Source organism: Tachypleus tridentatus, chromosome 8 (assembly GCF_004210375.1).
Source record: "Tachypleus tridentatus isolate NWPU-2018 chromosome 8, ASM421037v1, whole genome shotgun sequence".
Classification (NCBI taxonomy): domain Eukaryota; kingdom Metazoa; phylum Arthropoda; class Merostomata; order Xiphosura; family Limulidae; genus Tachypleus; species Tachypleus tridentatus.
Window position 1 is genome coordinate 38,653,454 of NC_134832.1, and position 24,808 is coordinate 38,678,261.

General features: G+C 31.5%; 1 protein-coding gene across 3 annotated transcripts in view; it reads right to left on the minus strand.

Moving 5' to 3' along the window:
• Nucleotides 1-24,808, minus strand: part of LOC143222206 (small subunit processome component 20 homolog) — a 187,109-nt gene that overhangs the window by 137,381 nt on the left and 24,920 nt on the right. For 2 of the 3 annotated variants that reach the window (XR_013012094.1, XM_076448333.1), the window contains exons 5-12: nt 21,457-21,645; nt 17,103-17,187; nt 16,579-16,638; nt 16,326-16,403; nt 15,400-15,564; nt 13,622-13,780; nt 13,017-13,151; nt 11,098-11,175 (exon numbers count right to left, since the gene is read on the minus strand). Coding sequence is in view for 2 of the 3 variants with exons in the window: in XM_076448333.1 (XP_076304448.1) it covers nt 11,098-11,175; nt 13,017-13,151; nt 13,622-13,780; nt 15,400-15,564; nt 16,326-16,403; nt 16,579-16,638; nt 17,103-17,187; nt 21,457-21,645 (949 nt within the window). In the remaining variant the exon portion in view is untranslated. Of the gene's footprint in view, nt 1-11,097; nt 11,176-13,016; nt 13,152-13,621; nt 13,781-15,399; nt 15,565-16,325; nt 16,404-16,578; nt 16,639-17,102; nt 17,188-21,456; nt 21,646-24,808 lie in introns of those variants that run through there. The other variant, XM_076448334.1, reaches the window with a different exon arrangement.

A 24,808-nucleotide genomic window follows, 5' to 3' on the forward strand; every position in this document is an offset into this window, starting at 1 on the left:
ATTTAATACATATTAATTTAGCATAAAAATCTTTCAATTATTTTGACTCAAATGTAGAATTACTGTAGATGCATTTAACATGAATTTTAGCAGTTCAATATTTTAAGGTGTTCTTAGATAAACATCAAGTTTTCAAAACAGAAGATTCTTAGAAAATGTGTTCAGCTTGTAAGTAAGTCCAAACAGACTAAAATGAAACAAACTAGATAGGGTTGATTTATTATAAAACAGAAAATCAACTGAAAGTGGTAGGACTCACCGTTTGTATGTAGAAGTAACAAAAGACTCAAAACACTTCCATACAACTGCACAAAATCACTATGGCAGATATAACAGAAGAATTTATGTTCAAGAATTAACTTAAATTCAAACTCCATTAGGATTTCTTGGATTTTCATATCATTCATATCAGAAAATGAAAGGCAGTTTTCTTGTGCTTCTAACTCCACCCACTTTCAGTGTACCAAATTTAATACAAAATATTGGACTTTAGGTGTCATACTGAACTCTAGAGCAACTTGCACTTGCACTGACCATGTAACCACTTAACACAAGGATTAAACAGTTGGATACATGATATTCATGTAGAACATCTAATTACAATTTTAGAATACAATTCATATTTTTACATCACAAAAAGGTTACAGCTAAAATATTTACATATTATTTTTGTTTTTAATCTAAAACATTAAATGCTGAACAAAAGCATATAATCCCTACAATTTTAGAAAAAAAAATTAATGTGGTTGAATAACTTCTATTAAACTTTGTATCATTAAGCTGGATACATGTAATAACCTTATCCATGCTAAGAAGGTAGAACAATTTAGCAATACATGGATCATATCTGTCAATTAATATCAACTATAAATCAAAGGTAGCTGCTCACAGATCATAAATAAAAAAAGTAGTAATGAGTAAAAGTAATTTAATATCATACTTAAATTGTTAGAATGTATTTTTCATCAATTGGCTATTCTTTCTGTTATTAATATTTTTGGCTTAAGTTACTAAGGATAATTCTTAATCCGTATAACAAGTTAAAAATGCAAAATCTTGAAAATAAAATCAAAAAATTAAAACCCAATACATTATACATTCTAACCAATACTGAATAATGAAAGTATGATTAAAAGGAGATGAAGAAAAGACTATACGTGATAATGGATTGTTTTAAGCACTACTGTAGACATACTACTGACATACAATTTCATCTAATGACAGAACTTAAAAATTGTACTCAGATCTGTTAGCAAAGGAAGCTTGATAACTTATAAAGCTTCCTTAAGTTTTCAAGTTATTTATTTTCATACAATAAACAAATAAGTATCATAAATTACATGTAAGATGTAAAATATTAATTTATTAAAAAACAAATAGAAACATGTATTCTATGAAATATTTTTAAGGTCCTTCCATTCCTAGCTGAATGAATTTATGGACAAGGCCAAAAGATACGGAACTGGGAACTAAAAAGAAAGAAGATAACTATTCAAATGGGTTGCAAATGTATCCATTTGAGGAGTATCAAACTGAGAACATGACCATCTGGGACAGAAAAAAAAAAAGGCACTAAGATGCTGGATAACAGGGGAAAAAAGAATCCAAATGTTCACTCTCCTAAAATGGATCTGCAGCATGATAATAAATAAGTGCAAGAACTTCTATAGTACGTGACGAGGGGAGGCATGTCAAGCTCACCCCCACATGTAATTGCTCTGCAAACTCAACTTCATAGGCTCCAATATCTGGTGGAGTGGTAGAACAAGAAACCCAGAACTAGGTGCTTCAGCCAATAAATAAGGGTTTTATTACATTAGTGACAAACACAAAGTATAAAATATCTGTGAAATCAAATTCAAAAATGGTAATGGAGGTCTAGATGCTACCACAGGCTAAGGACGTACCTGCATAGTAAAGGAAGGGGAAGGTAAAGAATGTACAAAATATTGTCATCTTGACCTAAATCATCATGCAATGGCATAACCTCCGTTGATCAGGTGACACCTCAGCCAGACAAAAGAAGCTACCTCCTGTAAAACTATTGCTGATATCTCCTCTGCTGATAACTGAACCCCTGCAGCTGTCATCACAGGTTGGTAAATAGGTGTTGACACAGTCGTGCCAAATAAAGAAGTGAAGATTAGGTTCAAACTGCATAGAGGGAGTTAATTGCAATAAGAGGGTGTTTTGTGCTACTACTAGTGGAGAGTTGGCACATGCTAATTTACATGGTATACACAGGGAATCACGTGAAAGTTCAAGACTACTGATGAATGAAAATTTGTACACCAGGGGATAATCAAAGCAAAAATAACTGTAATTGTGAGAGAAGGTACTTACACTGATGTAGATATTCAACTATCTTTTTTTCACTCAACTATATTTAGTCATTGGCTTATCTTATTTCAAGGCTGAGATTTTTTTACTTATTGTCAAACAAACTTGCTGCATACATCAAATACAAGGATACTATCTATCAAGCAGATAGATAGTATTTTCACAGGGTTGTGAAAATAAAATCAATCAAAGAAAAGTCACACGACAAACAAGAATGGATATATCTATTATTAAAGAATGACAGATTTTGCATAAATATAAAACCTATGTTTTGGATTGGCTGAAAAATAGAAAAAATCTATATATAAAGACCGTGTTAACAAAAACCCATTAAAGACATGTAGGATTCAAAGTTAAAATATTTTATGAAGGTTTTCTTTAGAAATTACATTGAATAAATTTTGCAAAGTTATAAACTATCAATTCCTTAATATTTCCACTTAAAGAACTGTTGTAAATAGAATAAAAATTACTATTTTTACTTAAATTATGAAATCTGATATGCAAGCATTCATTCAACTCCAGAAATCTACTCTCTGCTCATAAGTTTAATGATTTGTCTAATGTTAATGTTTACATTTGCAAATAAACTATCATTCCCAGAGCTTTTATTTCTCTTGTACTTTTCCTTTTCCTTCTATGATTATTAGTACAACCTCTCATTTATAGTTTTTGTGATCTACAACATTCCTGTGAAGAATTACTGATGAGGATCAACTTTGAAAATAGTTACAACCAAAATGTAAGTACCAACAGTTACCACAGGATACAGCAGATAATAAAATATTTACATAAATGTAAAGTTAATGAAGTTGTATGAAAAGTAGTTGGTTGATTGATTTAGTGTTTTATGGCACAAAGCAGTAAGGATATCTGTACCAAATGTCCAGTAAAATGTTAAAGTAAATTCAGTTTAATTCATAAAATGAAATTAGGGTGAAACAAAACAAAGTTAAAACATAAATAAATAAATAGCATAAAACTAATATTTACATCTAGTCTACAACGTCAAGAGAAAAACTACAGTAAAACAAGTTGTGAAGGACATTCTGTAGCATAACTGTAATAATCATAACTCACCAGAAAGACTAAGAGGTAAGTACATAAACCACTGTCAGTCAACTAAAGTTGGCCTTTCCAGTCCTGGTTTCATGTTACTTAATGTTACGGTCAGTTTCTAATTTTAAACTGAACTAGATAAACTGTGATTTTTAAAAGGGAGCCACACTAAAAAGGTGTAAAGTATAAATTAAAAAACGTAAATGGCATTAAATAGATTAATGGCCTATAAAAAACTAAAAACATTACCAAGGTGGACGATGTCACCATCACTAATAACACTGTCTAATGTTATGGACAAACCTTGAGACAGAATATATTTAAATTGGTGCCGTCATTGTGAATCATAATAATGACAAGAAAGTAAAATGTGGTTTATTGTGATCTGAGTGTTACACAAACTACACACTGGTGCATCAGTTCCAGATAAAAGGAAATGATGAGTTAAAAAAACTGTGACCAATGCGTAGTCTAGTTAGAACAACTTCCTCTTTCTGATCCTTATGGAAACAAGACAGCCAAAGTCCAAGAGAGGGTTTTATTTGGAAAAGCTTGTTTTCACATTGCTCACACCAAGTCGACTGCCAGCTGGCACACAACCGAGCCTTGAATACAGGACCATAGTCTACGTATGGAACAGGCACAGTGGTGATAGTGCCAGAGCAGATAGATTGAGCTACAGTGTCAGCGAGCTCATTCCTGCAAATACCAAAGAGGGAAGTAGATGTTAAAGAGAAATGGGTCAGTTGGTTTTGAATATCACTGAGAACAGGGTGAGAAATAAAAGTGAAGTGATTCCAGGGCCAGTAGAGAACTAAGCAAGTCAGTATAAATAGAGCAGTTTGAGTACTGCTAAGCTACTATGTAATCCAGGGCAACAGAAATAGCATACACTTCAGCACAGAAACTGTAGAGGGGATTCTGCGTGCAATCACCGAACCACAACAAACCATGACAGAGCCCATACAGTCACCTGATTTCGAACAATCTGTATAAATAGGAATGGAAGGATGGTTCTAAAGATGTTTGGCAAATAGCAGACAGTATTTCCAATCAGGAGTATCTACTTTTCTCAGATGACTTAAAGATAGGTTACAACTGAGGAATGTAAGAAGCCATGGTGGGATGGGCTGACAGGTGGGATGCTTTGGTAAGGAACGAAGTTTTGAAGCACATAGTAAAGACAAGTGGAAATGGTGGAGGTGCAAAGAAGGTTCATGAGATTCTTATGTATAATCTCTGATCTGATCCTTGATGACGAATAGGGTCAAGCATCTTTAAGGTCAATGGTCTGGCAGAGCTACAGGCCAGTGATCCATAGTGAAGTTTCGATCGATAAAAGAGCATAATATATCTTTAGCACAGAAAGTAGATCTGCTCCCCAAGTTGTGGTAGAGAGGACATGGAGAATGTTCAGTGCTCTTGTACATTTGATCCATAGCTGCTTGATTTGTGGTATAAAGGTTAGCTTAAGGTCAAAGATAAGCCCCAAGAACTTAGTCTCCAAGACCACAGGCAGCGCAACTTCAATAACACGGAGTTAAGGATCAGGGTGAATACCCAGTTGGTGGCAAAAGTGCATGCAAACAATTTTAGAGAGAGAGAAGGTAAAGCTGTTTGCTGTGGTCCACATCGGTAAACAATTGAGGGCATTCTGTAGCTGCCGCTCATTATATCTCATGTTCAACGACTGACATGATATGTGAAAGTTGTTGACAAAGAGCCCGTTTGCAACAATGAGAGGGAGTTGTTCAGTGATAGCATTAATTTTTATACTGACAAGTGTGACACTCAGAACACAGCCTTCAGGAACTCCAAGTTCCTGTGGAAAAGAATGGAAAAGTGTCGAACCCACACAAACACGGAATCTCCTGTCCATTAAAAAATGGGCAAATGGCCACGTAACCCATATATATATAGGTCTTGCAAAATGCCATACCTCCATGTTGTATCATAAGCCTTCTCAATGTTAAAGAATATTGATACAAGATGTTGTCGTTTGAGAAAGGCTTCTCTGATTGACGTTTCAAGTTGAATCAGGTGGTCCATGGTGGAGCACTGTCGACGGAACCCACACTGGGTGGGCAAGAGGAGGTTGTTTGATTCAAGAAACCAAACAAGACTAGCATTAACCATCCTTTCTAAGGTCTTACAGAGACAGCTCGTCAAAGCAATTGGACAGTAGTTTGAAGGAATCTTAGGATCCTTCCCAGGCTTGGAGAAAGGCAGGATAATAACCTGGCACCAGGCATCAGGAAAAACATTCTCCTGCCAGATCTGATTAAAAACAACTAGAAGTATAGCAAGAGAAGCAGGAGACAGATGGCGCAGCATCTTATAGCGTATATCATCCGGTCCAACCGATGTACTGCCAGACCGATTAAGGGTCAGTTTTCATTTCACCAGTGTAAAGAGACAATTATAGTCATAGAGACAATCAGCTCAAAATGAAAGAGGTAATTGCTCTGCTTGAGTCTGATGGCTAAGGTGGAAGAAGAGGCAGAAGTGCTAGATACCAAGCAAAAGTTTTCACCTAGAGTATTGGTGATGCTCTGAGTATCAGTTAATTCCTGGCCATCAGAGAGCAAGATCGAAAAGGAGACAGATTGATATTGCTGATTGACCTTTCGAATCTTGTTCCAAATGACTTTGAAACTGGTGGTAGAGAATATGCTGGTTGTGAACTTAATCCATGATTTCTTCTGGTTTTGACATCTTACCCATTGAGCAAGTGCACGGGCCCACTGGAAAGCAGTGCTGTTTGAGAGTGTGGAATATCTACGGAAATTATCCCAGGCTCGTTTTTGAGCCTTCTGTGTCATGTGGCAAGCAGGATTCCTCCATGGATGAGGATATAGTGGAAAATTTGTCGAGGTTTTAGGAATACATTGAGCAGCTGCTTGTATAATACAGTCAGTTACTGCTTCTATACAGTCGTCTATTGATGGCTTACAGACAATGGCAGGATCAAGTTCTGCAAGAACAGTGAATGAGGGCCAGTTTGCCTGATCCAGCTTCCACTGGGGCATGCGGGTCTCTCAAAATTATAGTAAAATGATCACTGCCTTGTGGATTATTGTCAACCTTTCATGAAATATGGGAAATTAAAAAAGGGGAGCAAAATGAGAGATCAATAGCAGTAAAGGACTGACTAGGAGCATGGAAATAAGTAGAAGAGCCAGTATTGAAAAGAGAAAGGTTGTGATCAGAAAGCATACGCTCTACAGAGTGATCCCTCCTATCAATATCAGCAATTTCCTAGAGGGGATGATGTCTATTAAAGTCCCCCAGGAAAAAAAAGGGAGACAGGAACTGTTCAATGACAGCATCAAGGTCTGATTGACCATATGTCTCTCCCAGTGACAAATAGAGAAAATAAACAGTGATGGTATGACCCAAGGAAACACAGATGGCTATGGCCTCCAAGGGTGTGTCAAATGGCAAAGACAGAGTGGGCACATGCTGATCAATCAACAGTGCCACCCCTCCATGCACTCATCCATCACACAGCCTGTCATTTCTGTATAAAGAAAACTGCCAAAAGGTGACTGTATTGGCAGGTTTCAGAAATGTTTCCTGTAAGAAGAGACGAACAGAATGGTAGGAAGCAATCAGTGTTTTAATGTTATCCAGATTAAATCGTAAACCTCGACAGTTCTATTGTATCAGGGTGGCCATTTTTATTAACATATAGACGAATTGCGTGGAGAACCATTCTGTTTACAACCACGTCTTTTTTCCTTACTTTTGTTATTCAAGCGAGGTCTATCAACCTCCATTGATCCTGCCCTGGGTCAATTGGCCAGGTCTTTGCTGTTGGAAGAGAATTCCAGAGATTAAAGACATGAACAAATGATTGTTTTGCATCTTGGGGTGAGAGAGAAAGATGGATCGGAGGAAATGCCTGTACCTGGAACCAACAGATGTGGATTTTGGGGTTTGGTGGAAGGTATATAAGGGACAGAGATAGGTGTTGAATTAGATTAATCAACTTTTTAACCATGGAAATCAAATGACTTTTTATTTGGTCTGACAAAAATTCTTTTGGAGGCACAGAGAGATTCGTCTGCACTCCCACAGTAGCAGCGGAATGAAGTGCAGCAGCATACATCCGAGATGAGGTGATGGACAGCAATTTTCGAGCCTAAGGAGAGGTAATGTTATGAATCATTTTCAAATACTGCACCTCTTTTTCTTCCAACCATTTAGAGAAAGAACGAAAGTAGGATGGGTGAAAGCCATTGCAATTGATGCAATGAGGGTCTGTTTCATACTCATAGGAATCATGATCCTTGCCACTGCAACAAGCACACATCAAGGAACCACGACATGACGTCTTTGAGTGACCGAACCGTTGACAACTGGAAATATCAGAGAGGGTTTGGAATGTATGGCCGTACTCTGCAATTAAAATAATCTGCCTTGATGGTGGCAGGCAAATGTTGTGACATAAAGGTAAGAATGAAGATATTAGTCAGCACCATAATTCCATCTTTGCAAGTGGAGAAACACCTCACTGCAGAAACTCCTTGGGTGGAAAAACCAGCAAGAATCTCCAACTCTGGGATGTTCTTCAAATCCTTCTCAACAATAACTCCTCCTGATGAATTCAAAGTAGCATGAGGTGTAACCTCAATAGGTATATCCCCAATTGCCTTTGAATGCAACAGGAATTCACTGTGTTAAGGTGTGAATGTTTCCACCAATATGCAACCAGATCAAAGCTTTTTTTACTGACTTTGGAGAGCCAGCTAGTCCCTCTACTCCCTTCTGAATGAAAAAGGGAAACATTTGCCCTAAAGGTTGGTCTGAAAGTGAGTGCAATATAAGAAAATGAGATACAACAGGTAGTACAGATGGTGAGAATTGCTGCTCAGAATCTTCAAGACGTGGTCATTTACCTATAGACTGTTTTTTCACTATTTTATTAAGATTTTTAAGTGGAGTATCCATAATAAAGAAAGGGAAATTTTGGTGCCCACTGAACCCACCCACCATGGATCCCTATGAGAGGATGCACTAAAATGTCAAACAAAGGCACTGCAGCAAAGCCAGGGTTTCCTGAGCACTATACCCAAACATCAGTATCAGATACAATGTCCACAACACCTATTGAGAACATCCAACACTGGTCCTTAGTTGACTCTGGCCCAAGAGGGCCACCCTTCTACAGGAATTGAAGGCCAAAGTGGTGTGTTAGGGTTGGACCCCTCAAACACCAGGATCCTCTCCTCTGCTTCTCAGGTTGCCAATCACAGCAAACACGTGGGTGGATGTTTCAGTGATGACGAGAAACCCACTTGTTGAGAAATTTATATGCAAAAACGGCTCGTTTGGGCTGATAAAACACTTTACATAGAAGAGCGAACAACGTTTCGACCTTCTTCGGTCATCGTCAGGTTTGTTTTTGCATATAAATGGGTGGATGTTTAGATCCCACAGGAGATAAACTGAAAGAACAGAACCTTCCTTGAGAAGTCCCCTCACCATGTACAGGAATCCACACCAAGAGGTGTGAAAAGTAATTAATGACTTTTATGGGAAATTAGATGTAGCTCCTGCAAAAGAACAATGGAATTCTGTAAAAGGGTTATAAGCCTAAAGATCAAACCAAGGATTTAAAAAATTTGTATTCATTCCTTATACAATTGTTACCTTCCCAAAAATGTTTTCATATTAAATTATATTTGTTTTATAACAGAGAACTTTTTTTACTTTGAATAACAAAATATCATGTTTAGAAACTACGGTAGGTAACAGCAAAATAGCAGGTCATCCCATAAGCAATGTCTGAAAAATTAATACAGAAAGTGCATAATCATTTCTGTCTTTGTAGAAGGCTTTAATAACTAAAATATATCATAGGATGTGTATAAAAATGTTCAGACAAATAAAAGGAACTAACCCAACTCCACTTTTTCAGGTCATTAATCAAATAAACCCTTATAAAGATGGACGCATCTGTTTTACGAGTTTAAAAAAGGCAACAGTGCAGCAGAAACTACATGAATCATTCAAGATGCTTATGGTGTGGATTCTCTCAACAGAAGAAAATGTCGAAGGTGGTTTCAGAAGTTCAGATCAAATGACTATAGCTTAAGTGGTGCACCACATTCAGGTTGTCCTGTTGAGTTTAAAATATAATATTTAAACATCTCTATAAACTTCTATAATTATTTCTTTTAGCTCTAGTGTTACAAAAATATAGGAAAAATACATAATTTTCAAGTTATAGGATAAAATATGACATTTAATGATGACTTGATACTGGCTGCACCTTGGAAAATGGGTCCCCCATGATTTGACAGAAGCCAACCTTAGAGAAAGAGTACACATTTACACTTTTGTGCACGTAACTCACCTTTTTTGGATAGGTTAGTGACTGGAGATGAAAAATGGATACATTTTAAAAATGTTAAGTGCCATAAACAATGGCTCAGTGCAGGTAAACTGGCTTAAGCACAGCTCAAAATGTACCTCCACCTTAGGAAAGTCTTGTTAAGCATTTAGTGGGATATTGTTGGTGTGATCCAATTTGAGTTGCTGCTACTCAATGTAACAATTACATCAGACTTCTACTGTCAATAGTTAGAGCACTTAAATGTTGCACTGAAAGAAAAAGAGGCCTGCTTTGATCAATTGTAAAGGTGTTGTGTTACACCAGGATAATGCACTGCCCCATACAGCAAAGATCACATCTGCAAAGATTGAGGAGATAGAGTAGGAAAAACTTCCACAGTGTGCTTATTCTCTAGACCTTGCCCCATCTGATTATCATCTATTCCAAAGTTTATAGAGCTATCTTGATGGAAACGAGCTTGGAAATCATGAAGATGTCAAAACTACCCTCTCCACATTCTTTTCCTCCAAACCTCAAGAATTTTATAGAAGTGGCATTCAGAAACTTGTGAATCATTGGCAGGAAGTAGTTAATAAATGGAACATACATTATTGATTAAATAACATTAAAAGCATTTGAAATCCTTTATCTTTTTCTGAACCTAAAATAGGACATTACTTAAGGGAAGACCTGATATTACAATAATTTATTCAAATTATTTTTATTGTTAATTATACTGCATTCAAACAATGTAGATAAGTAAAAAGCTTTGTTTGTTAAATTTCATGCAAAGCTACTCAAAGGCTACATATGCTTGTCATCACTGTTTCAGAAGTGATAATACAGCTAGTGAACACCCATTGGCAAGTTTTGAGTTATGTTTTACAAACAGAAAGTGGGAATGTCTGTTACATTACAACATTTCCATAGCAAAAAGGGCAAGCATGTTTAATGACAGAATTGTAGTCTATGATTCACAGACTGTGAGCTGAGTACCCTAAACACTGGCCATGTGAGGTCTCACTCTGTTAACAAAGATATTATTGTTATTACCTAGTCTGACTTAATGCAAGTGTAACAGTCAGGTCACCAATAGACATTGTTCAGTTTTTCATGACTTATAAGATCATATGATTTATTTTATAGCTGAAGCTACATATTATTTAGTAAGTTTTTATTGTTTTTTACAATGTGATTGAATATCTTTACTGTGTAAAAATTGGAGGATGTGAATAACACCTATCTATTTCAAAAAAAGTAAAGTTTACTACACATGACAACATTTAGCCATTTTTATACACTATTTAGGCTTCTGTGAAAAACAAATACAGTCAGTATAGTTATTTATAAAACCTTACCTTTTCAAACATACTGTAGTCAAATAAGGTTCTTGTACAATCAAAAAGAACAGATCTCTCAAATTTATTTTTGTAAATCTAAAAATTATAAAAGAGAAAGTACAGATTAAAAAAAGTCAAACACAATTAATTCTGAGTGGATATATTTATTTGGTATATCTAATAAGAATGAAATACCATTCTTTTTTAAAATTTAGCATGAGATAGTTGGATTATGAAACAATGCTAAATAAAAAAATTAGATACAACACCAACTGAATTAGCTTTTTATCAGTAGCATGTAAGTTTCTTGCTTAGTAAAACTGCAAACACCAATAATTCAATGTTTGTTTTAAAATAAAATAATGCATGTATTACTGAAATGTAATTTATTATAATAATTTTGTTTTTTCAGATATATATTCCTCTGTTAAAACATTGTTAATGAAACATATCTGAAGACCCTACCTAAAAAAAGCAAACATTATCAAAATACCTAGTCCAAATACACATTTTGTAACATTTGTTATTAATACATACATTTTAAGTTCTTTTGTATCTTCTCATGAAATGTAATAATCTAATGTTGCTGAGGCAGAAAAAAAGAGCATGATAATACAATATCAGACAGTAAATCAAAAACAATTTTGTTATTGCAATTTTATGATTTCTGCCTTTTAATTTAAAATGAAATATCTACCATAAACTTTTCACCCTTTGACACAGACATTTAACTCTCTCTGTACTCCGTTATACATCCTTACTTCTATCTATGTCTTGGGAATAACAAATTAAAAGTTCAACATGTCTTGTCATGGCTTTACAAGTCATTTTCAAGCATTGCAATGTCATCTTGTTCTTTTGATAATAATCGTTAAGTTAGTAAGTTGAGCCTTTAGTCTGCTCAAAGTTTTTCATAATTTTCAGACCCAAATACAGCTTAGTCATTAAGCCTGATAATAGTGGAATTCTATGGTATTGATTATTTTTTGATTATTTCAATCATATACATAAAACCTAAAAAATTATTTCGTTTTACATTCTCAACATGTGAAATTTCTTAAGGCTTAGCAATCAATGACAAGCAGCAACCGAGTTCGAAGATAATACCTAGAAGAGATAATTGTTTGCTTTACTTCTTTAGTGTATATACCATGTACAGATTCAAATGTAACTGTACTTTGCAAAATACTAGTCCATTAAAACAAACCCAAGACAGGTCACTTTGAAAAGACTAAAGATCAGTTTTATATTATTGGATACAGTAACATAAGTGCATGCAAGCTACATCATTGCAACTTCTCTATTATTAGCCGGGCATTACTGGAAGGTCAATAACATAAAAATAATACATATATACAAATGCATAATGTTATGATATTTAAGCTGTTCATTTAGTCTGAACATTTGTGTTTTCATTTCACAATCTGTAGTTATTCTAGAACAACAAAGGCATAATTTATACCTATTTCTTAATTTTTATGGTGGTTATGAGATCAGTAAAATTGAATGAACTCATACAGAGATTGATTTGTAAAAATAACATATAAAATATAAAGTTTTTCTTAAGCAACATTTCATAACTATCTGGATGTTACAATGATTTCACTTCTGAAATTTGAAAATTTTCTAAAGTAATTTTTAATTTTAAAATGAAAATTACTTTGCATGTTGGGTAGGCAACATGCAAAAAGAAAAAAAAGCATGAAAAAGACATTTCTTAACAAACAAATAAAAAATAAAAGAAGTCTGATATTTTGTGTATCAAAGCATTGTAATGTTTACTGATAATCTACCAAATTTCCTGAACATACCCTTACTAATTTAGAAGGTACAGCATGAAACCTATAGTAACCACAAAATGATTATGAGATTTATCCCAGGAACTAAGCCCATGGTGAAAGAGTTAAGTAATTAACACAGCAATTTTTCATACTTACAGAAGAAACCAGAGATTTTATCTGATGAACTGACAAATCAATTTGATTATTGAGTAGCAAATTAGATATAACCAGACAAATCAGGTCCTGAGAGCCAGAGGACAAATTTTCACACTCAGTCAAGCCTATCATTGTCTGAAAATATTAGTATAATCTTGAAGTTATCCTCTAATTTGATTAAGTATATGAATCTAAAGACTTAAAAATTTACTGGCCTGCTAATACAGCAAAAATATAAATATGTGATATAAATGTGTTCTTTAAAATACCAAAATTAAGAAATTAAAAATCATTAAAGATACCTATTAATTTTTATAAACATCTTTTTCTTAATACATGTTATACCCTATTACTATTACTTGTTACAAAAGTTGTACCTCAGTAGAAAACACTTCACCATTATTGATCCTGAAACTGACATCTAATACATTTCATTAGGATAAAGTAATTTATTCACACAAAAACAAAAACAGACTAGAAAGCTAATAATAGCTCATTTTTCAAACTAAAAAACAATCATTTTACTAATCACATTACTTTGATTATAATAGTCATAATCATCTTAGATCACATTAAAGAGAAAAGTTTAAAAAATGACATCACACCTGAACAAGTTGTTCCAAACAGGACACTAGCTGACCATCCTTGTGTTTGATCCAAATCATTAAAAGTCGTAGTACTCTCTCAAGATGATCAGCCACATGCTTCCTGTCAGTTTGTTCATTTAGTATATTCAGTTTTGCTTTGAGGTTATTTATTGTGTCCTAGAATGCACAAAAATGTTCACAAACTAATTATTATGCTATGTTTAAACTGCATTTCATATCGTATAAAAAATTTTTTTTTCAAAATATATAAAAATTATTTTAATATTAACATAATTTTACAAAAATAAAATCACTAAATATTATCTAAATTTGTGAAACATACAAGGCACCGATGTTCATAACAATAAATGTATCTTCTAGATTATGGTAGTTATTAGATTTATTATGAACCATTTGAATACTTCTTTGTTCTTTAGAATAGAAGTATAATGTTTTTAACTTCTGTGTATCAAAACAGACATATCAATTTGTAATTATGTAATAACTTAATGCACAATGTAGTAACTGCAAAGAAATACTCATTAACATTATTTCAGTTATAATCTAATTTTGAGTAAATTGTTCCTCCTTAAGCATTTCTCATTTTTTTAAACTGGACCTCCTTACCCTTTTCCAATTTAATTAGCAAATATAATGCACATTTACAACTAATTTATCATTAGCTTGAAAATAAATTATATCTGTATTAAATAAATTGAAGATTTTCAACTAATTCACTGACAGCTTACAGCTGGTAGTTGGAAATTCTTTTCATATATATATATTAAAATAAGTGTAGCACCTTGATCACCAGTACAGCTATTTACAAGAAAAAACACAACAAATTAAATTGGAATATTGTTAGACACTAATAGCAAAAGGAACAAGGTATAAGTAAACGTGTATTTCTGAGTCAAATTTATTTAACCACAAATTAATCACATCAAACTAATTTCCATGCACCTTCTCAATCTGTTCTCAATTACCTTCTAAAAAGCCACATATTTTCAATCCTTACGTATTAGATGTTAATCTTTAACACTTTTCCAATTAAGTTTTTAAATAAATTTTACTGCCCAAATCCATAAACTTCTATAGCTTTTCCTCACAAAGAACTAAAACAAACTGTACCTTTTCAACCTATTTACATTCAACAAAATATTTTGAGGTTTATAAAGCTTATATTGACAGAAACAAAATGTTGGTTTGAAATAAAAGGTTCTTTCAGTGTTTGATATTTTTTAATTTCTAGTCTACAGCCAAGTGATTTTATAATTAGCATTGCAAGTGATGACTGTAAAGTATATAAAAACCCTTTTCATGAAAAAATGAAACCAGTTTCTAATTCAAATCAGTGTTTTGCTTAACTTTTATCACAAAAATCAAACTTTGCTATCTTATAAAGCTTTAATAAGAGGATTACAAAGAAAACTGACTTTTTTAAATGTCCAAACAGATATAAATTTGTATTTAATAATTCCACTAAAATCTGTAAATCCAAACCAAAATATATTATGGATTATTTAATATATTAGTCTATATCATCTTTTCATTTGACTGAACTTTCTAGGCTTTGCATGTGACATTCAGATTTTCTCTTGCAAATTATGCTGTCTATTGGTGAAAGATTTCCTGTAGCTTTGGTTTTATTGAAAATAATTAAAAATAGACAAGTTTATTAAAGTTTTCACATTCAATTAATAAATGTTATACCAGAGCAGGTACAATGTTTAGGTCATATTACTTATTTTGAACTCTTCACATGAAAATAGAGAAATTATTATTGAAATACATACACAAAAGATTATCCATATGATACTGCTGAACTCCCGAGTTGCATGTTTTGCCATTGATGTCACTGTTTGAGTCAAGGATACTTCCACATGTTCCCATGGAAGCTTAAAAGATCTGAACTGTTCACTCACTTCCAGTCCTAGACAATTCAGAAACAAAGGAAAAACCTGAAAATATATCACCAAAATTATCAGCATGTAGAAAAGTTTATGTTTTGTTTTTTTTACTAGTGTTTATTATATATTTTTATTTAAATATTTTCATGCCCAGCATAATGTCAACACCATTACCTTTTTCTTTACAATATATCTGTTTGTATAACTCTTCAAGCAAAACAATAAATTTAATTTCACACTAAAAAGATTAGATCCTCATTATTTAATTAAAAACTATGCCTTACTTGCTATTCAATTAACTTATACTGAGACTGTACGTAAAACTTCCAATCAGATACAAAAAAAATCAAAATTTTGACCATTGTGATATCTCTTTCAGTTCTGCAAAGCTTAAGATACATTATGTTTTATTAATAAAATGTTTTAGACAAAGCCATATTGGGCTATCTGCTGTGTCCAAAGAACTGTTTGAAGGTTTGTATAGTCAGTTAAATATATTGAAGTTATCTTTCATCTGTCAACCTTATGTTACATTATTTTTGATGCATATTTGTTGTGTAAAAGTACAAGTAAAATAGTGAATCTGTTTTCCACTGTTGAACGTTTTCCAGCATCTAATGACAATTATGATGCTTTATCCTTCTTTTAAACACTTAATTTAAGCTTACTGACACTAACAAGGGATTATTGCAAGAATATATGACAATAGGCAGAAACTTTTTCTCTTCTAAAGCAAAATCACTACAAAATATTTCTGTCAAAGTTGACAAAAAAAATTTCTTCAACTTGAACTTTACTAAAAAAATATTCACCTTGGCTGTACAGCTATGAAACTGTTTCTTTACTCCTTTAATCATTTCAAACAGCAGTTGTCCTACTCCTTGTGCTTGCTACAATATCAAGAGAATATTCATCAAAACCTTTCTCATCTTAGTCACAGACATACAATTTAATACTGGTAAAGTATTTGGGAAAATGTTTTCTGGATGCAAACAAATTGAATCCCTTTTCTACATTATGTAAACACAGCTCTGATAAAAATCATGAATTAAATTTGAACCTTACTGTTGGGTTATCTTCAAGTTTTTGGAAAATAAATTTCAGTAGTTCTTCTTTTTCTGGTACCTTAAAAATAAAATTCAATTTTCATTATTTCAACATTGTTCTAAAATAAAAAGTGTATAAAATATTGAAATTTATAATGTTTATTTAAAGACAAAATACTTATCACTGAAGAAATAAACAGTTAGTTATATTAACAAAAACCTGAATAACATCAAAAATAAAAATATTTGAAGATGATGATGCACTGAAATGTTAGCAGAATATATTTGTAAAAATGTGTTTATTATATAAATTTTTCTTTTAAGCTAATTATAATTTTATTCAAAAGATCATATTTCTCAAAACAAAACAGTAAAATGCCAAAAATACCATATAGAGCACTATAGTAAAGCACTTCCAAAATTTTTATTAACAAATTAAAGAAGTCATGGAATTTTTAATCTCAATACAAAAATAATATAATAAGTAACTCAGATACAATTAAAAATAAAGATAACATTTAAATATATCAAAAAACCACATACCTTTCTCAAAAGAAAAGCAAAACTTTCTGCTCCAAAATTACGTACATGCTCTTTATGTTCTGCACTAAGTAAAGGAGCATAAAGACTGAAAAATTAAGAATAAAAATAATTTTAATGCAAATGAGTCAATTCAATTGCTTTTTGTTTGTACTGGGCTAGTTTTATGGAAATAATGATCCCTACCATCTAAAATCTTAAGCTAAGTCACATGACATCAAAAAGTTTAAAACAAAATTTCAAGGTCATGTTTTAACATTTTCACACTACAACATAACATAACTAAACTAAGAGAATAGCAAAATGTATTTAATAAAATCATTTTAACAAATACCTGTTTATATCTCTCCTTATGCAATATTCATTATATCACCTCATGTTTTAATTTATAGGTGACAACATGACATCAGTTTTGGGAGACAGTATTTGATTAATATAAACCTCTTATAAAAACTAGCTACCTACAGAGATCATAACTAAAAGTCAAGACAGAAACGAGTGTGAAAAGTATGTTGTAGCTTAAACCATCAAAGACAGCAAGGAGTTGCATACAGATATATATACTGTTGTAGATACAAAGTTTTGGGCAGTTCCATTCTTCAGGTATCACTAAGTGAACAGTGTATCTGTATGCATAAACATCTTAAATCTAAGGTTGAATAGGAAAGGATGATTAATACACAACAGTCAACTAAAACAAAATCAAAAGGAAGACCTGTGTTAAAAACAACAAATTCAAATCTTCACTAATAATATTTTCTAATAAACAAAAACAAGCTGAAACAAAAATCACACTCACTGTACAAGTAAAAATTATCCCCAGTTCACAGACTATGATGTAGGATATAAAGTGTACCCTAGATTTTGGAGGTGACTGAAGAAGTAAAACCCACATTGAGATGGGGATACACCATCCATCAGTCTTAACCTTGTTTCACTAGTCTTGGTTGAGAAAATTCATAAAAATAAATAATAATAAAAAATAATCAGAAGAAATAGGAATTAAAAGAGCAAGATGTGGGTGTTCAAGCCCACAATGTCCCCACATCTATATGACCCTTCACTGCCTGCATACAGTTATGTAATGGTGACTGCTCTTTAAAGCACAAAGAAAAGAAAATATTATGAAAAAAAGTAAGATAAATTTAACTCCTGAAGTTGGCATCCTGGACCCCATTATAGTGGTAAAAGCACTAATTACTACCATAATTGATTAATTATACTAATATAGAAAATCACAACCTGTTACCTAAAGTAACTAGTATAACTCTCAACTATCACCCTTTAAGTTCACTGTAGCTACAAATTTTCAGACTCTAAGTAAGCCTTTATATGAGATAAAGTGTTCATCCACATGAAAAAGAACCAAGTTATTTAAATGACTTTATTAAAACTAAAAATCCTTATTAGAAATTTTCAGTAAATTTTTCTAAATTTTTAATTCTTTATACAGTGGAACCCCTCTAAAGCAGCCACCTTCGGAACTGAGACAAACTGGCCTGATTAGAGGGGTTCCACTGTACATAATTAGGGATTATGTAAACAAAAAAAGGGACTGTGATTGAATGACCGCTTTCAAGGGGTGACCGAATCTGAGGGGTGGCCACTTAGAGGGATTCCACTGTATTTATTTAATACATTCTTATATTTACCATAAAATATCTTAACACTTTTATTTGGGTTTCCTTTATTAAATCCATTAAATATTAATTTTTGCATCAATATTTTAATATTAATAATAAAATAATGTAATTGATTTTTTTATTACAAATTTTACAAAATCTGATTAATTGTGAAGTTACAATACTTAAAACAGTAAAGTATGGTTGTACATTACTATTAAGAGATGATAAACCATTTAATGGAAAATAAAAATATTTAGATTGATATCATAAATTATTTTAATTTATATATCTAAATAAAGTGCCTCTACATTAAATATTGAAGTATTTTCAATATCTAATTCTATCATATAGTGTTAATATTATTTATCTCATAATTTATGCTAATTAAGTCATCTATCTATCTTTAAGTTAAAGCAAAGATCTCTGGGTTTATGTAATTTTCAATAAACCTATTCTAATAAAAATAAATATATAAATTTGCAGTATACATAGAATAGCTAGCTCCTATTTGAACTCCTATTACTTGTTTAAATATCTGATTAATGAAAAAATTATTACAAATGCAGAAATTTAATATATTTTTATGTTTTGGGGGCTAAATTTTCTTTCTTCCAGTGCTATAAAAGGACAACAAAACAGTCCTAATAATTAATCCATAACAGACATTGAAACTTTTAATGAAATTTTGATATATAGAGTGGTAAAACCAAATGTTTGAACACCCTTAATTGTTCAAAATTTCTTAGATATTCTAAAATATGTTTTTTTTTATTATTCAAAACATGCATTTCTCATTATTATTTACATTTTTAAATTTATCAAATAAAATATTAAGTAATTTATTAAATCAAATGGCCAGTTTAATAATTGTTCTTGTTGAACTAGAAATAAATATAAATTTAATCAGAGATTAATGGAGTTTAGGAATAGTATACAGAAAAGGTATATCTACAAAATAATTTGGATTAGAATAAAGTTTTTATAAGCTTTAATGAAATTATTAATTATTGTGTCTTTAGACTGATTAACAAGTTTAAATTTTTGTGCACTGTTTTTTTTCTTTTATCACAATTAATGCATTAAATATTTTACAAATACAGCCAAAACTACACTTAGTTTTATCAATGGGAACTATACCACATTTTTCTTGTAATTTTTGAGTACTAGTTTTTATCTTATGAAATGATAAATCAATATGGCACTTCTTTAATTTTATGAGGGATAATTTAAATCTTAGTTTTTTATGAATGCAAAACTTCTATTTCAAAAACCATTTAGGTGCATAAGATGTAATTTAGTTAAGTTTCAAAATATATAGATTTTTGTTATTTTTTCTTCTTTACTTTGAAAAGCACTCACTCTCCCAGAACTGTCTGTAGGCAGTGAAGGGTGTAATATAGATGTGGGACATTGTGGACTTGAGCACCTGCATCTTGCTTTTCTAATATTTATTTCCTTTGATTATTTTGTTACGATTACTTATTTTTAAAAATTTCTTCATGTGAGACTAGCAAATGGAGGTTAAGGCTGATAGCCAGTGTATCCCCATTGCAATGTGGGTCCCACTTTTGCAGGCACTTCTAAAATCTACGGCACCCTTTATATTTCACGTTATAATCTGTACCCTGAGGATCCTTTCAATTTGTGCAATGTTTTGTTATTGTTTATAAAACTACACACACACACACATGTGTGTGTGTATTTTGAGAAACAATAATCACATATACATACACCAACATATGCATACAAATGTACATATGCTTTATAGTTTTTAAAAAAGTAAATATATAGTACTGTGAATTTGGTAAAAGTATACACAAGATTGGTGAACTTACTTTATAAAATGTTTTATGAAGATAAAAGTGAAAAAAAATATATTTTGCCCATTTATCTTATTTAATTTATCCCATTAATGTGGATAGTTCCCATGTCAAATATTATCTTATTTTCTTGTAATTCACAGTTATGTTTGTTTGTAGGGCCTTCTTGAAAAACAAATATTTTGAAACTGTCAAGGGTATGGTTGTGCAAACTGAAGTGTTAGGCAGGCCACTTGTTTATCTAGATTTTAATGTATTATGTTTCTCAGATGTTCTTGGGTATGTTCTCTAATGAGTACAGCCAAAAAAAACTTTTCTTACTTTTTCCAAATACAGGTTGTTCAAGAAAGTCACTGTGCAGTTTTGTCTCTTAATAAATATATAAGTGCTCAGTGACTTTCTGAACACCCTGTATAATGTCACTGATTTTTAAAACTATATCAGGCTACTTTATTTTAGTTTCAATACTTATATTTCATACATTTATCATTACTTTTTAAAAAATGTATAAGAATAAATTTGACTTAAAAGTATTGTATCCATCTTGTAGAAAAAAACCAAAAACTTTATATAATCAATTCTTTACTCTAGTAGAAGATAAATACTATTGAAAATAAACTGTTTGTACTGTGTACTTGTTATGAAATCAACTTCTGAGCACTATCTTAACACAAATTAGCAATTTTGATCTCAAGAGTGAACATTAATGTACTTTTTGTCCCTTTCTTATATAACATTTTAAGCATTTTAGTAATAGCTCTGCAATGTTTTCCTTATAACACCAAATATGAAAATCAGTACTGCCTCAGCATCTTACGAACCATAATCACAAATGTGCACAACAATCAATATGTTGTTTACAGAACTGAATGTTAATTACAAAGGCCACTTTTACTTGCTTCTACAACTCACCTGTATACATTCTCAATGTCTTTGACCATATATCTCCACAGAAATTTAAACAAGTAAGCAAGACATGAGAACAAATGCTCCAAAATATCAGTGTCTCTTGTTTCTAGGTGATTGCATATGGAAGTGAAGATTTTAGGAAAGTACGGGTAGAAATCTTTTTGAATATCACGGGCCAGAGCAACTATAAACCTAGAGAAATGAAATTTTAATATAATTATATACACTATGTTATAGTTCAATACACTTGCTAATATCCACTTAGCATAATTTTTACAACTTTTCCTAGATATAATCTCATACACATAATTATTCAAATAAATGTTAAATACCACTGAAAATAAACTCTCACAATCATAATAACAAATTCTATACATGTGACACAAGTAACTTATCATGAAAAAAATTTATACCAGGTAGAGAAAATTGCATATCCATATAGAATAAAATAATTTTATCATTCAGTAAAGTAATAAACCTTGAAATATTTTTATGTACTTTCAGTAAAAATATACACTTTTCAACACTAACATGCCTGGCCACTCTCTTGAAGACATTAATCTTATAGGTATAGAGATAAATTTTACATCTAACAGAATCAGAGAAATTAAAAAAGCTTATTAGATAGCACTATTAACTACTGTAACACCAAATGGTATCAATCTCAATTCCGAGGTTGTTGACATTAGTAAGTCTCTGAAAAGAGTTCCAACACTAAATTCGTGATTAAACTTACTTTACATTATTAGTATTATTCTTCCTTACAAATCTCTCTCTCTATATATATATATTGAATTGATTTCCTATCTATTAAGCTATGTTATTATTTTCTCTATTACCAACTGCTTTTTGCTGTTATTTGATTTTAATTTTATTTCTATTGTTTATTTTGATTTTATTTTTATAGAAATTAGTTAGCAATTTTTATAACTATTATGATACAAGACTAAACTTGAAATAAACAACTCTAGGTTATGATCGGCTAGTTCTCAAGGCCAATTCATGTTGAAAATCCAGTTTATGTAACATTGACATCTGAGCCTATATATTTCATCACATTCATTTAACATAACCTTTAATTCTCCAGAAGAAGAAAAGTCAACTATTTGAAAGAGCTATGTTTTGGGTCTTGTTTCTAAAATATTACACTTTCTCAAAATATTAATAGAAGATTAAAATATATTTATACACATTATATACTTATGTTAAAATAACTATAACAGAAAATTTAGAATAAACTACTGTTTCTTTCAAAGTATTACCTAAAATTACTTCATCTAGTACAATAAAAAAACAGACACAATTCAAACTATTATGTACACATTGTAAGCATGTAAAAGGCACTTGCCTATTTTACCCATCATCATGCTGTAAATTGAACAACAAACATGGTCTGGCTAACTAATGAATGAATATTTGGTGTAAAATTCTCATCAATGTTATAAGTGAAGCTACCAGTTTGACTGCTAATCCGTTTTTTGGTCTCACCTTTTTTTTGATAAAATTTGATAATGTTGGCCTTATTTTCCTTGATTCTCCATGTGACTATGATATGGGCCAAGTACATTATATGAAAACAATTTTGAATAAGTAAATCAGCAAGTGACAAACACAAGTGATATATAGTTAAAATGTAATTTCATTGTACAAGTAGCACAATCTCACCAATAACTTCATCAAATTTGGAGAGGTATGTAGTAAACTTTCCGAATACAAAATATTAATACATTCGAGGATTTAGAATTTGAATGACAGGGATATCTCTTGCACATAATGGCATTGGAAAGAACGGAATACGGAATAGGCATCAAAAAACAATCATCCTTGTACACTAGAAAGCAACGAAAGAGGAATGGCATGCTTTGGGTAAGACTATGTCTTACAGTAAAGAATTTCAATGATAACTGTGCTACAGGTATGTTGTCAAGATGTGGAGTCATCATACAGAGCTTAACTGGATGTGGTGACATTGACTGCAATGATATGATGACAGTTTCAAAACCATTTCAATAAAATATACTCAACCCCACATATTCATGCCTCTATCTCTTAAACAAAAGTTTATAATGAAGTACAAACTTACATAATTACTTTTTTTTAAATTACTTGGTAATGTGATGACTTAATTGAGAAAATAAAATTTTAAATGGTGTAATTTTGTACACTTTTATATTCCATTTTTATTACTTATGTATCACATGGTTGTAAAATATTTAAAAGAAAATAATTCACAAAAATAAATCATTTATTGGAACTGCCTCAGCAATTAACACCCTAATTATAGTTCCAACAAATCCCTTTATCGAAGATCTCCAGCCATTATGATTGTGAAATTCTGTAAATATATATTACTATGTTGGGTTTTAGGTCAATGAATAATATAAAAGAAAAATACTTTACTTTCATTTACAGTCTATAATCTGTATGTACTGTAGTATGAACCTACTACTGTTGCTTAAAAATTCATTTTATTGATTAATTGCAAGTTGGAGTATTTTTTGCCATTTCCACAGTAATTAGAGCTGAACTTAATCTATTAATCTGCTCAGTAAATTACTGATAAATTGGTGATGAATAAACAAACAAAAGGGTAATTCCATGTCAAATCATCCAGGGGGCTGCAGGTGACCCCCACAGAATACCTTGAAAAAAGTCATATGTGCTCATCCACCCATATAATGATAAACTGCCAAAGATTAGATCATTATCTCTAATAGTTTCTGATTTACAGCCCTGTAAAATTTAGTTAATTTCTTTTTATTTTTGGCAAATTCATTTTCGGACAACTTTGGTTGCTTAAAGCTGCAAGAGTAATGGTGGTAGAAGACTGAAATTTCTTACACTGACTGGATTGATCTCACAGAATTAAAAAATGGTCTCAAACCAAGTTTATCTCCTTTAGGATTTGCATAGTGAGGTAGTAGAATCACCTGAAAACCCAAAATCATAAGAAACATTGGTTTATGTAATAAGCCATAGCTCTAAGACATAATATGATACAAAGCTGAATTTTGTTTTCTAATTTCCTATAACATATCAGTTGATAAATCAGAAATTGTTGTAATTAAACGCCTGTTAGATCTCCTGTAAAAAAATTTGGCTGCATGCAACTTTTTATGATTTAGATCATATTCAGAGATGTAAGAATATATGGTAAAAAGGCCATGGTCAAACTGTGGCCTGAAGTAGGGCTATTTTTAGCGAAATCATATAACAACTAATGTAAAAATTACGTAGTATTTGCACTCAAATATTTATTCAACCAAAATATAATAAGCAATTAAATAATCAATGAGAATGAAATAATAAATAATATAAAAGTCAAATTACCAGTAAAGTATGAAAAAAATGTAGA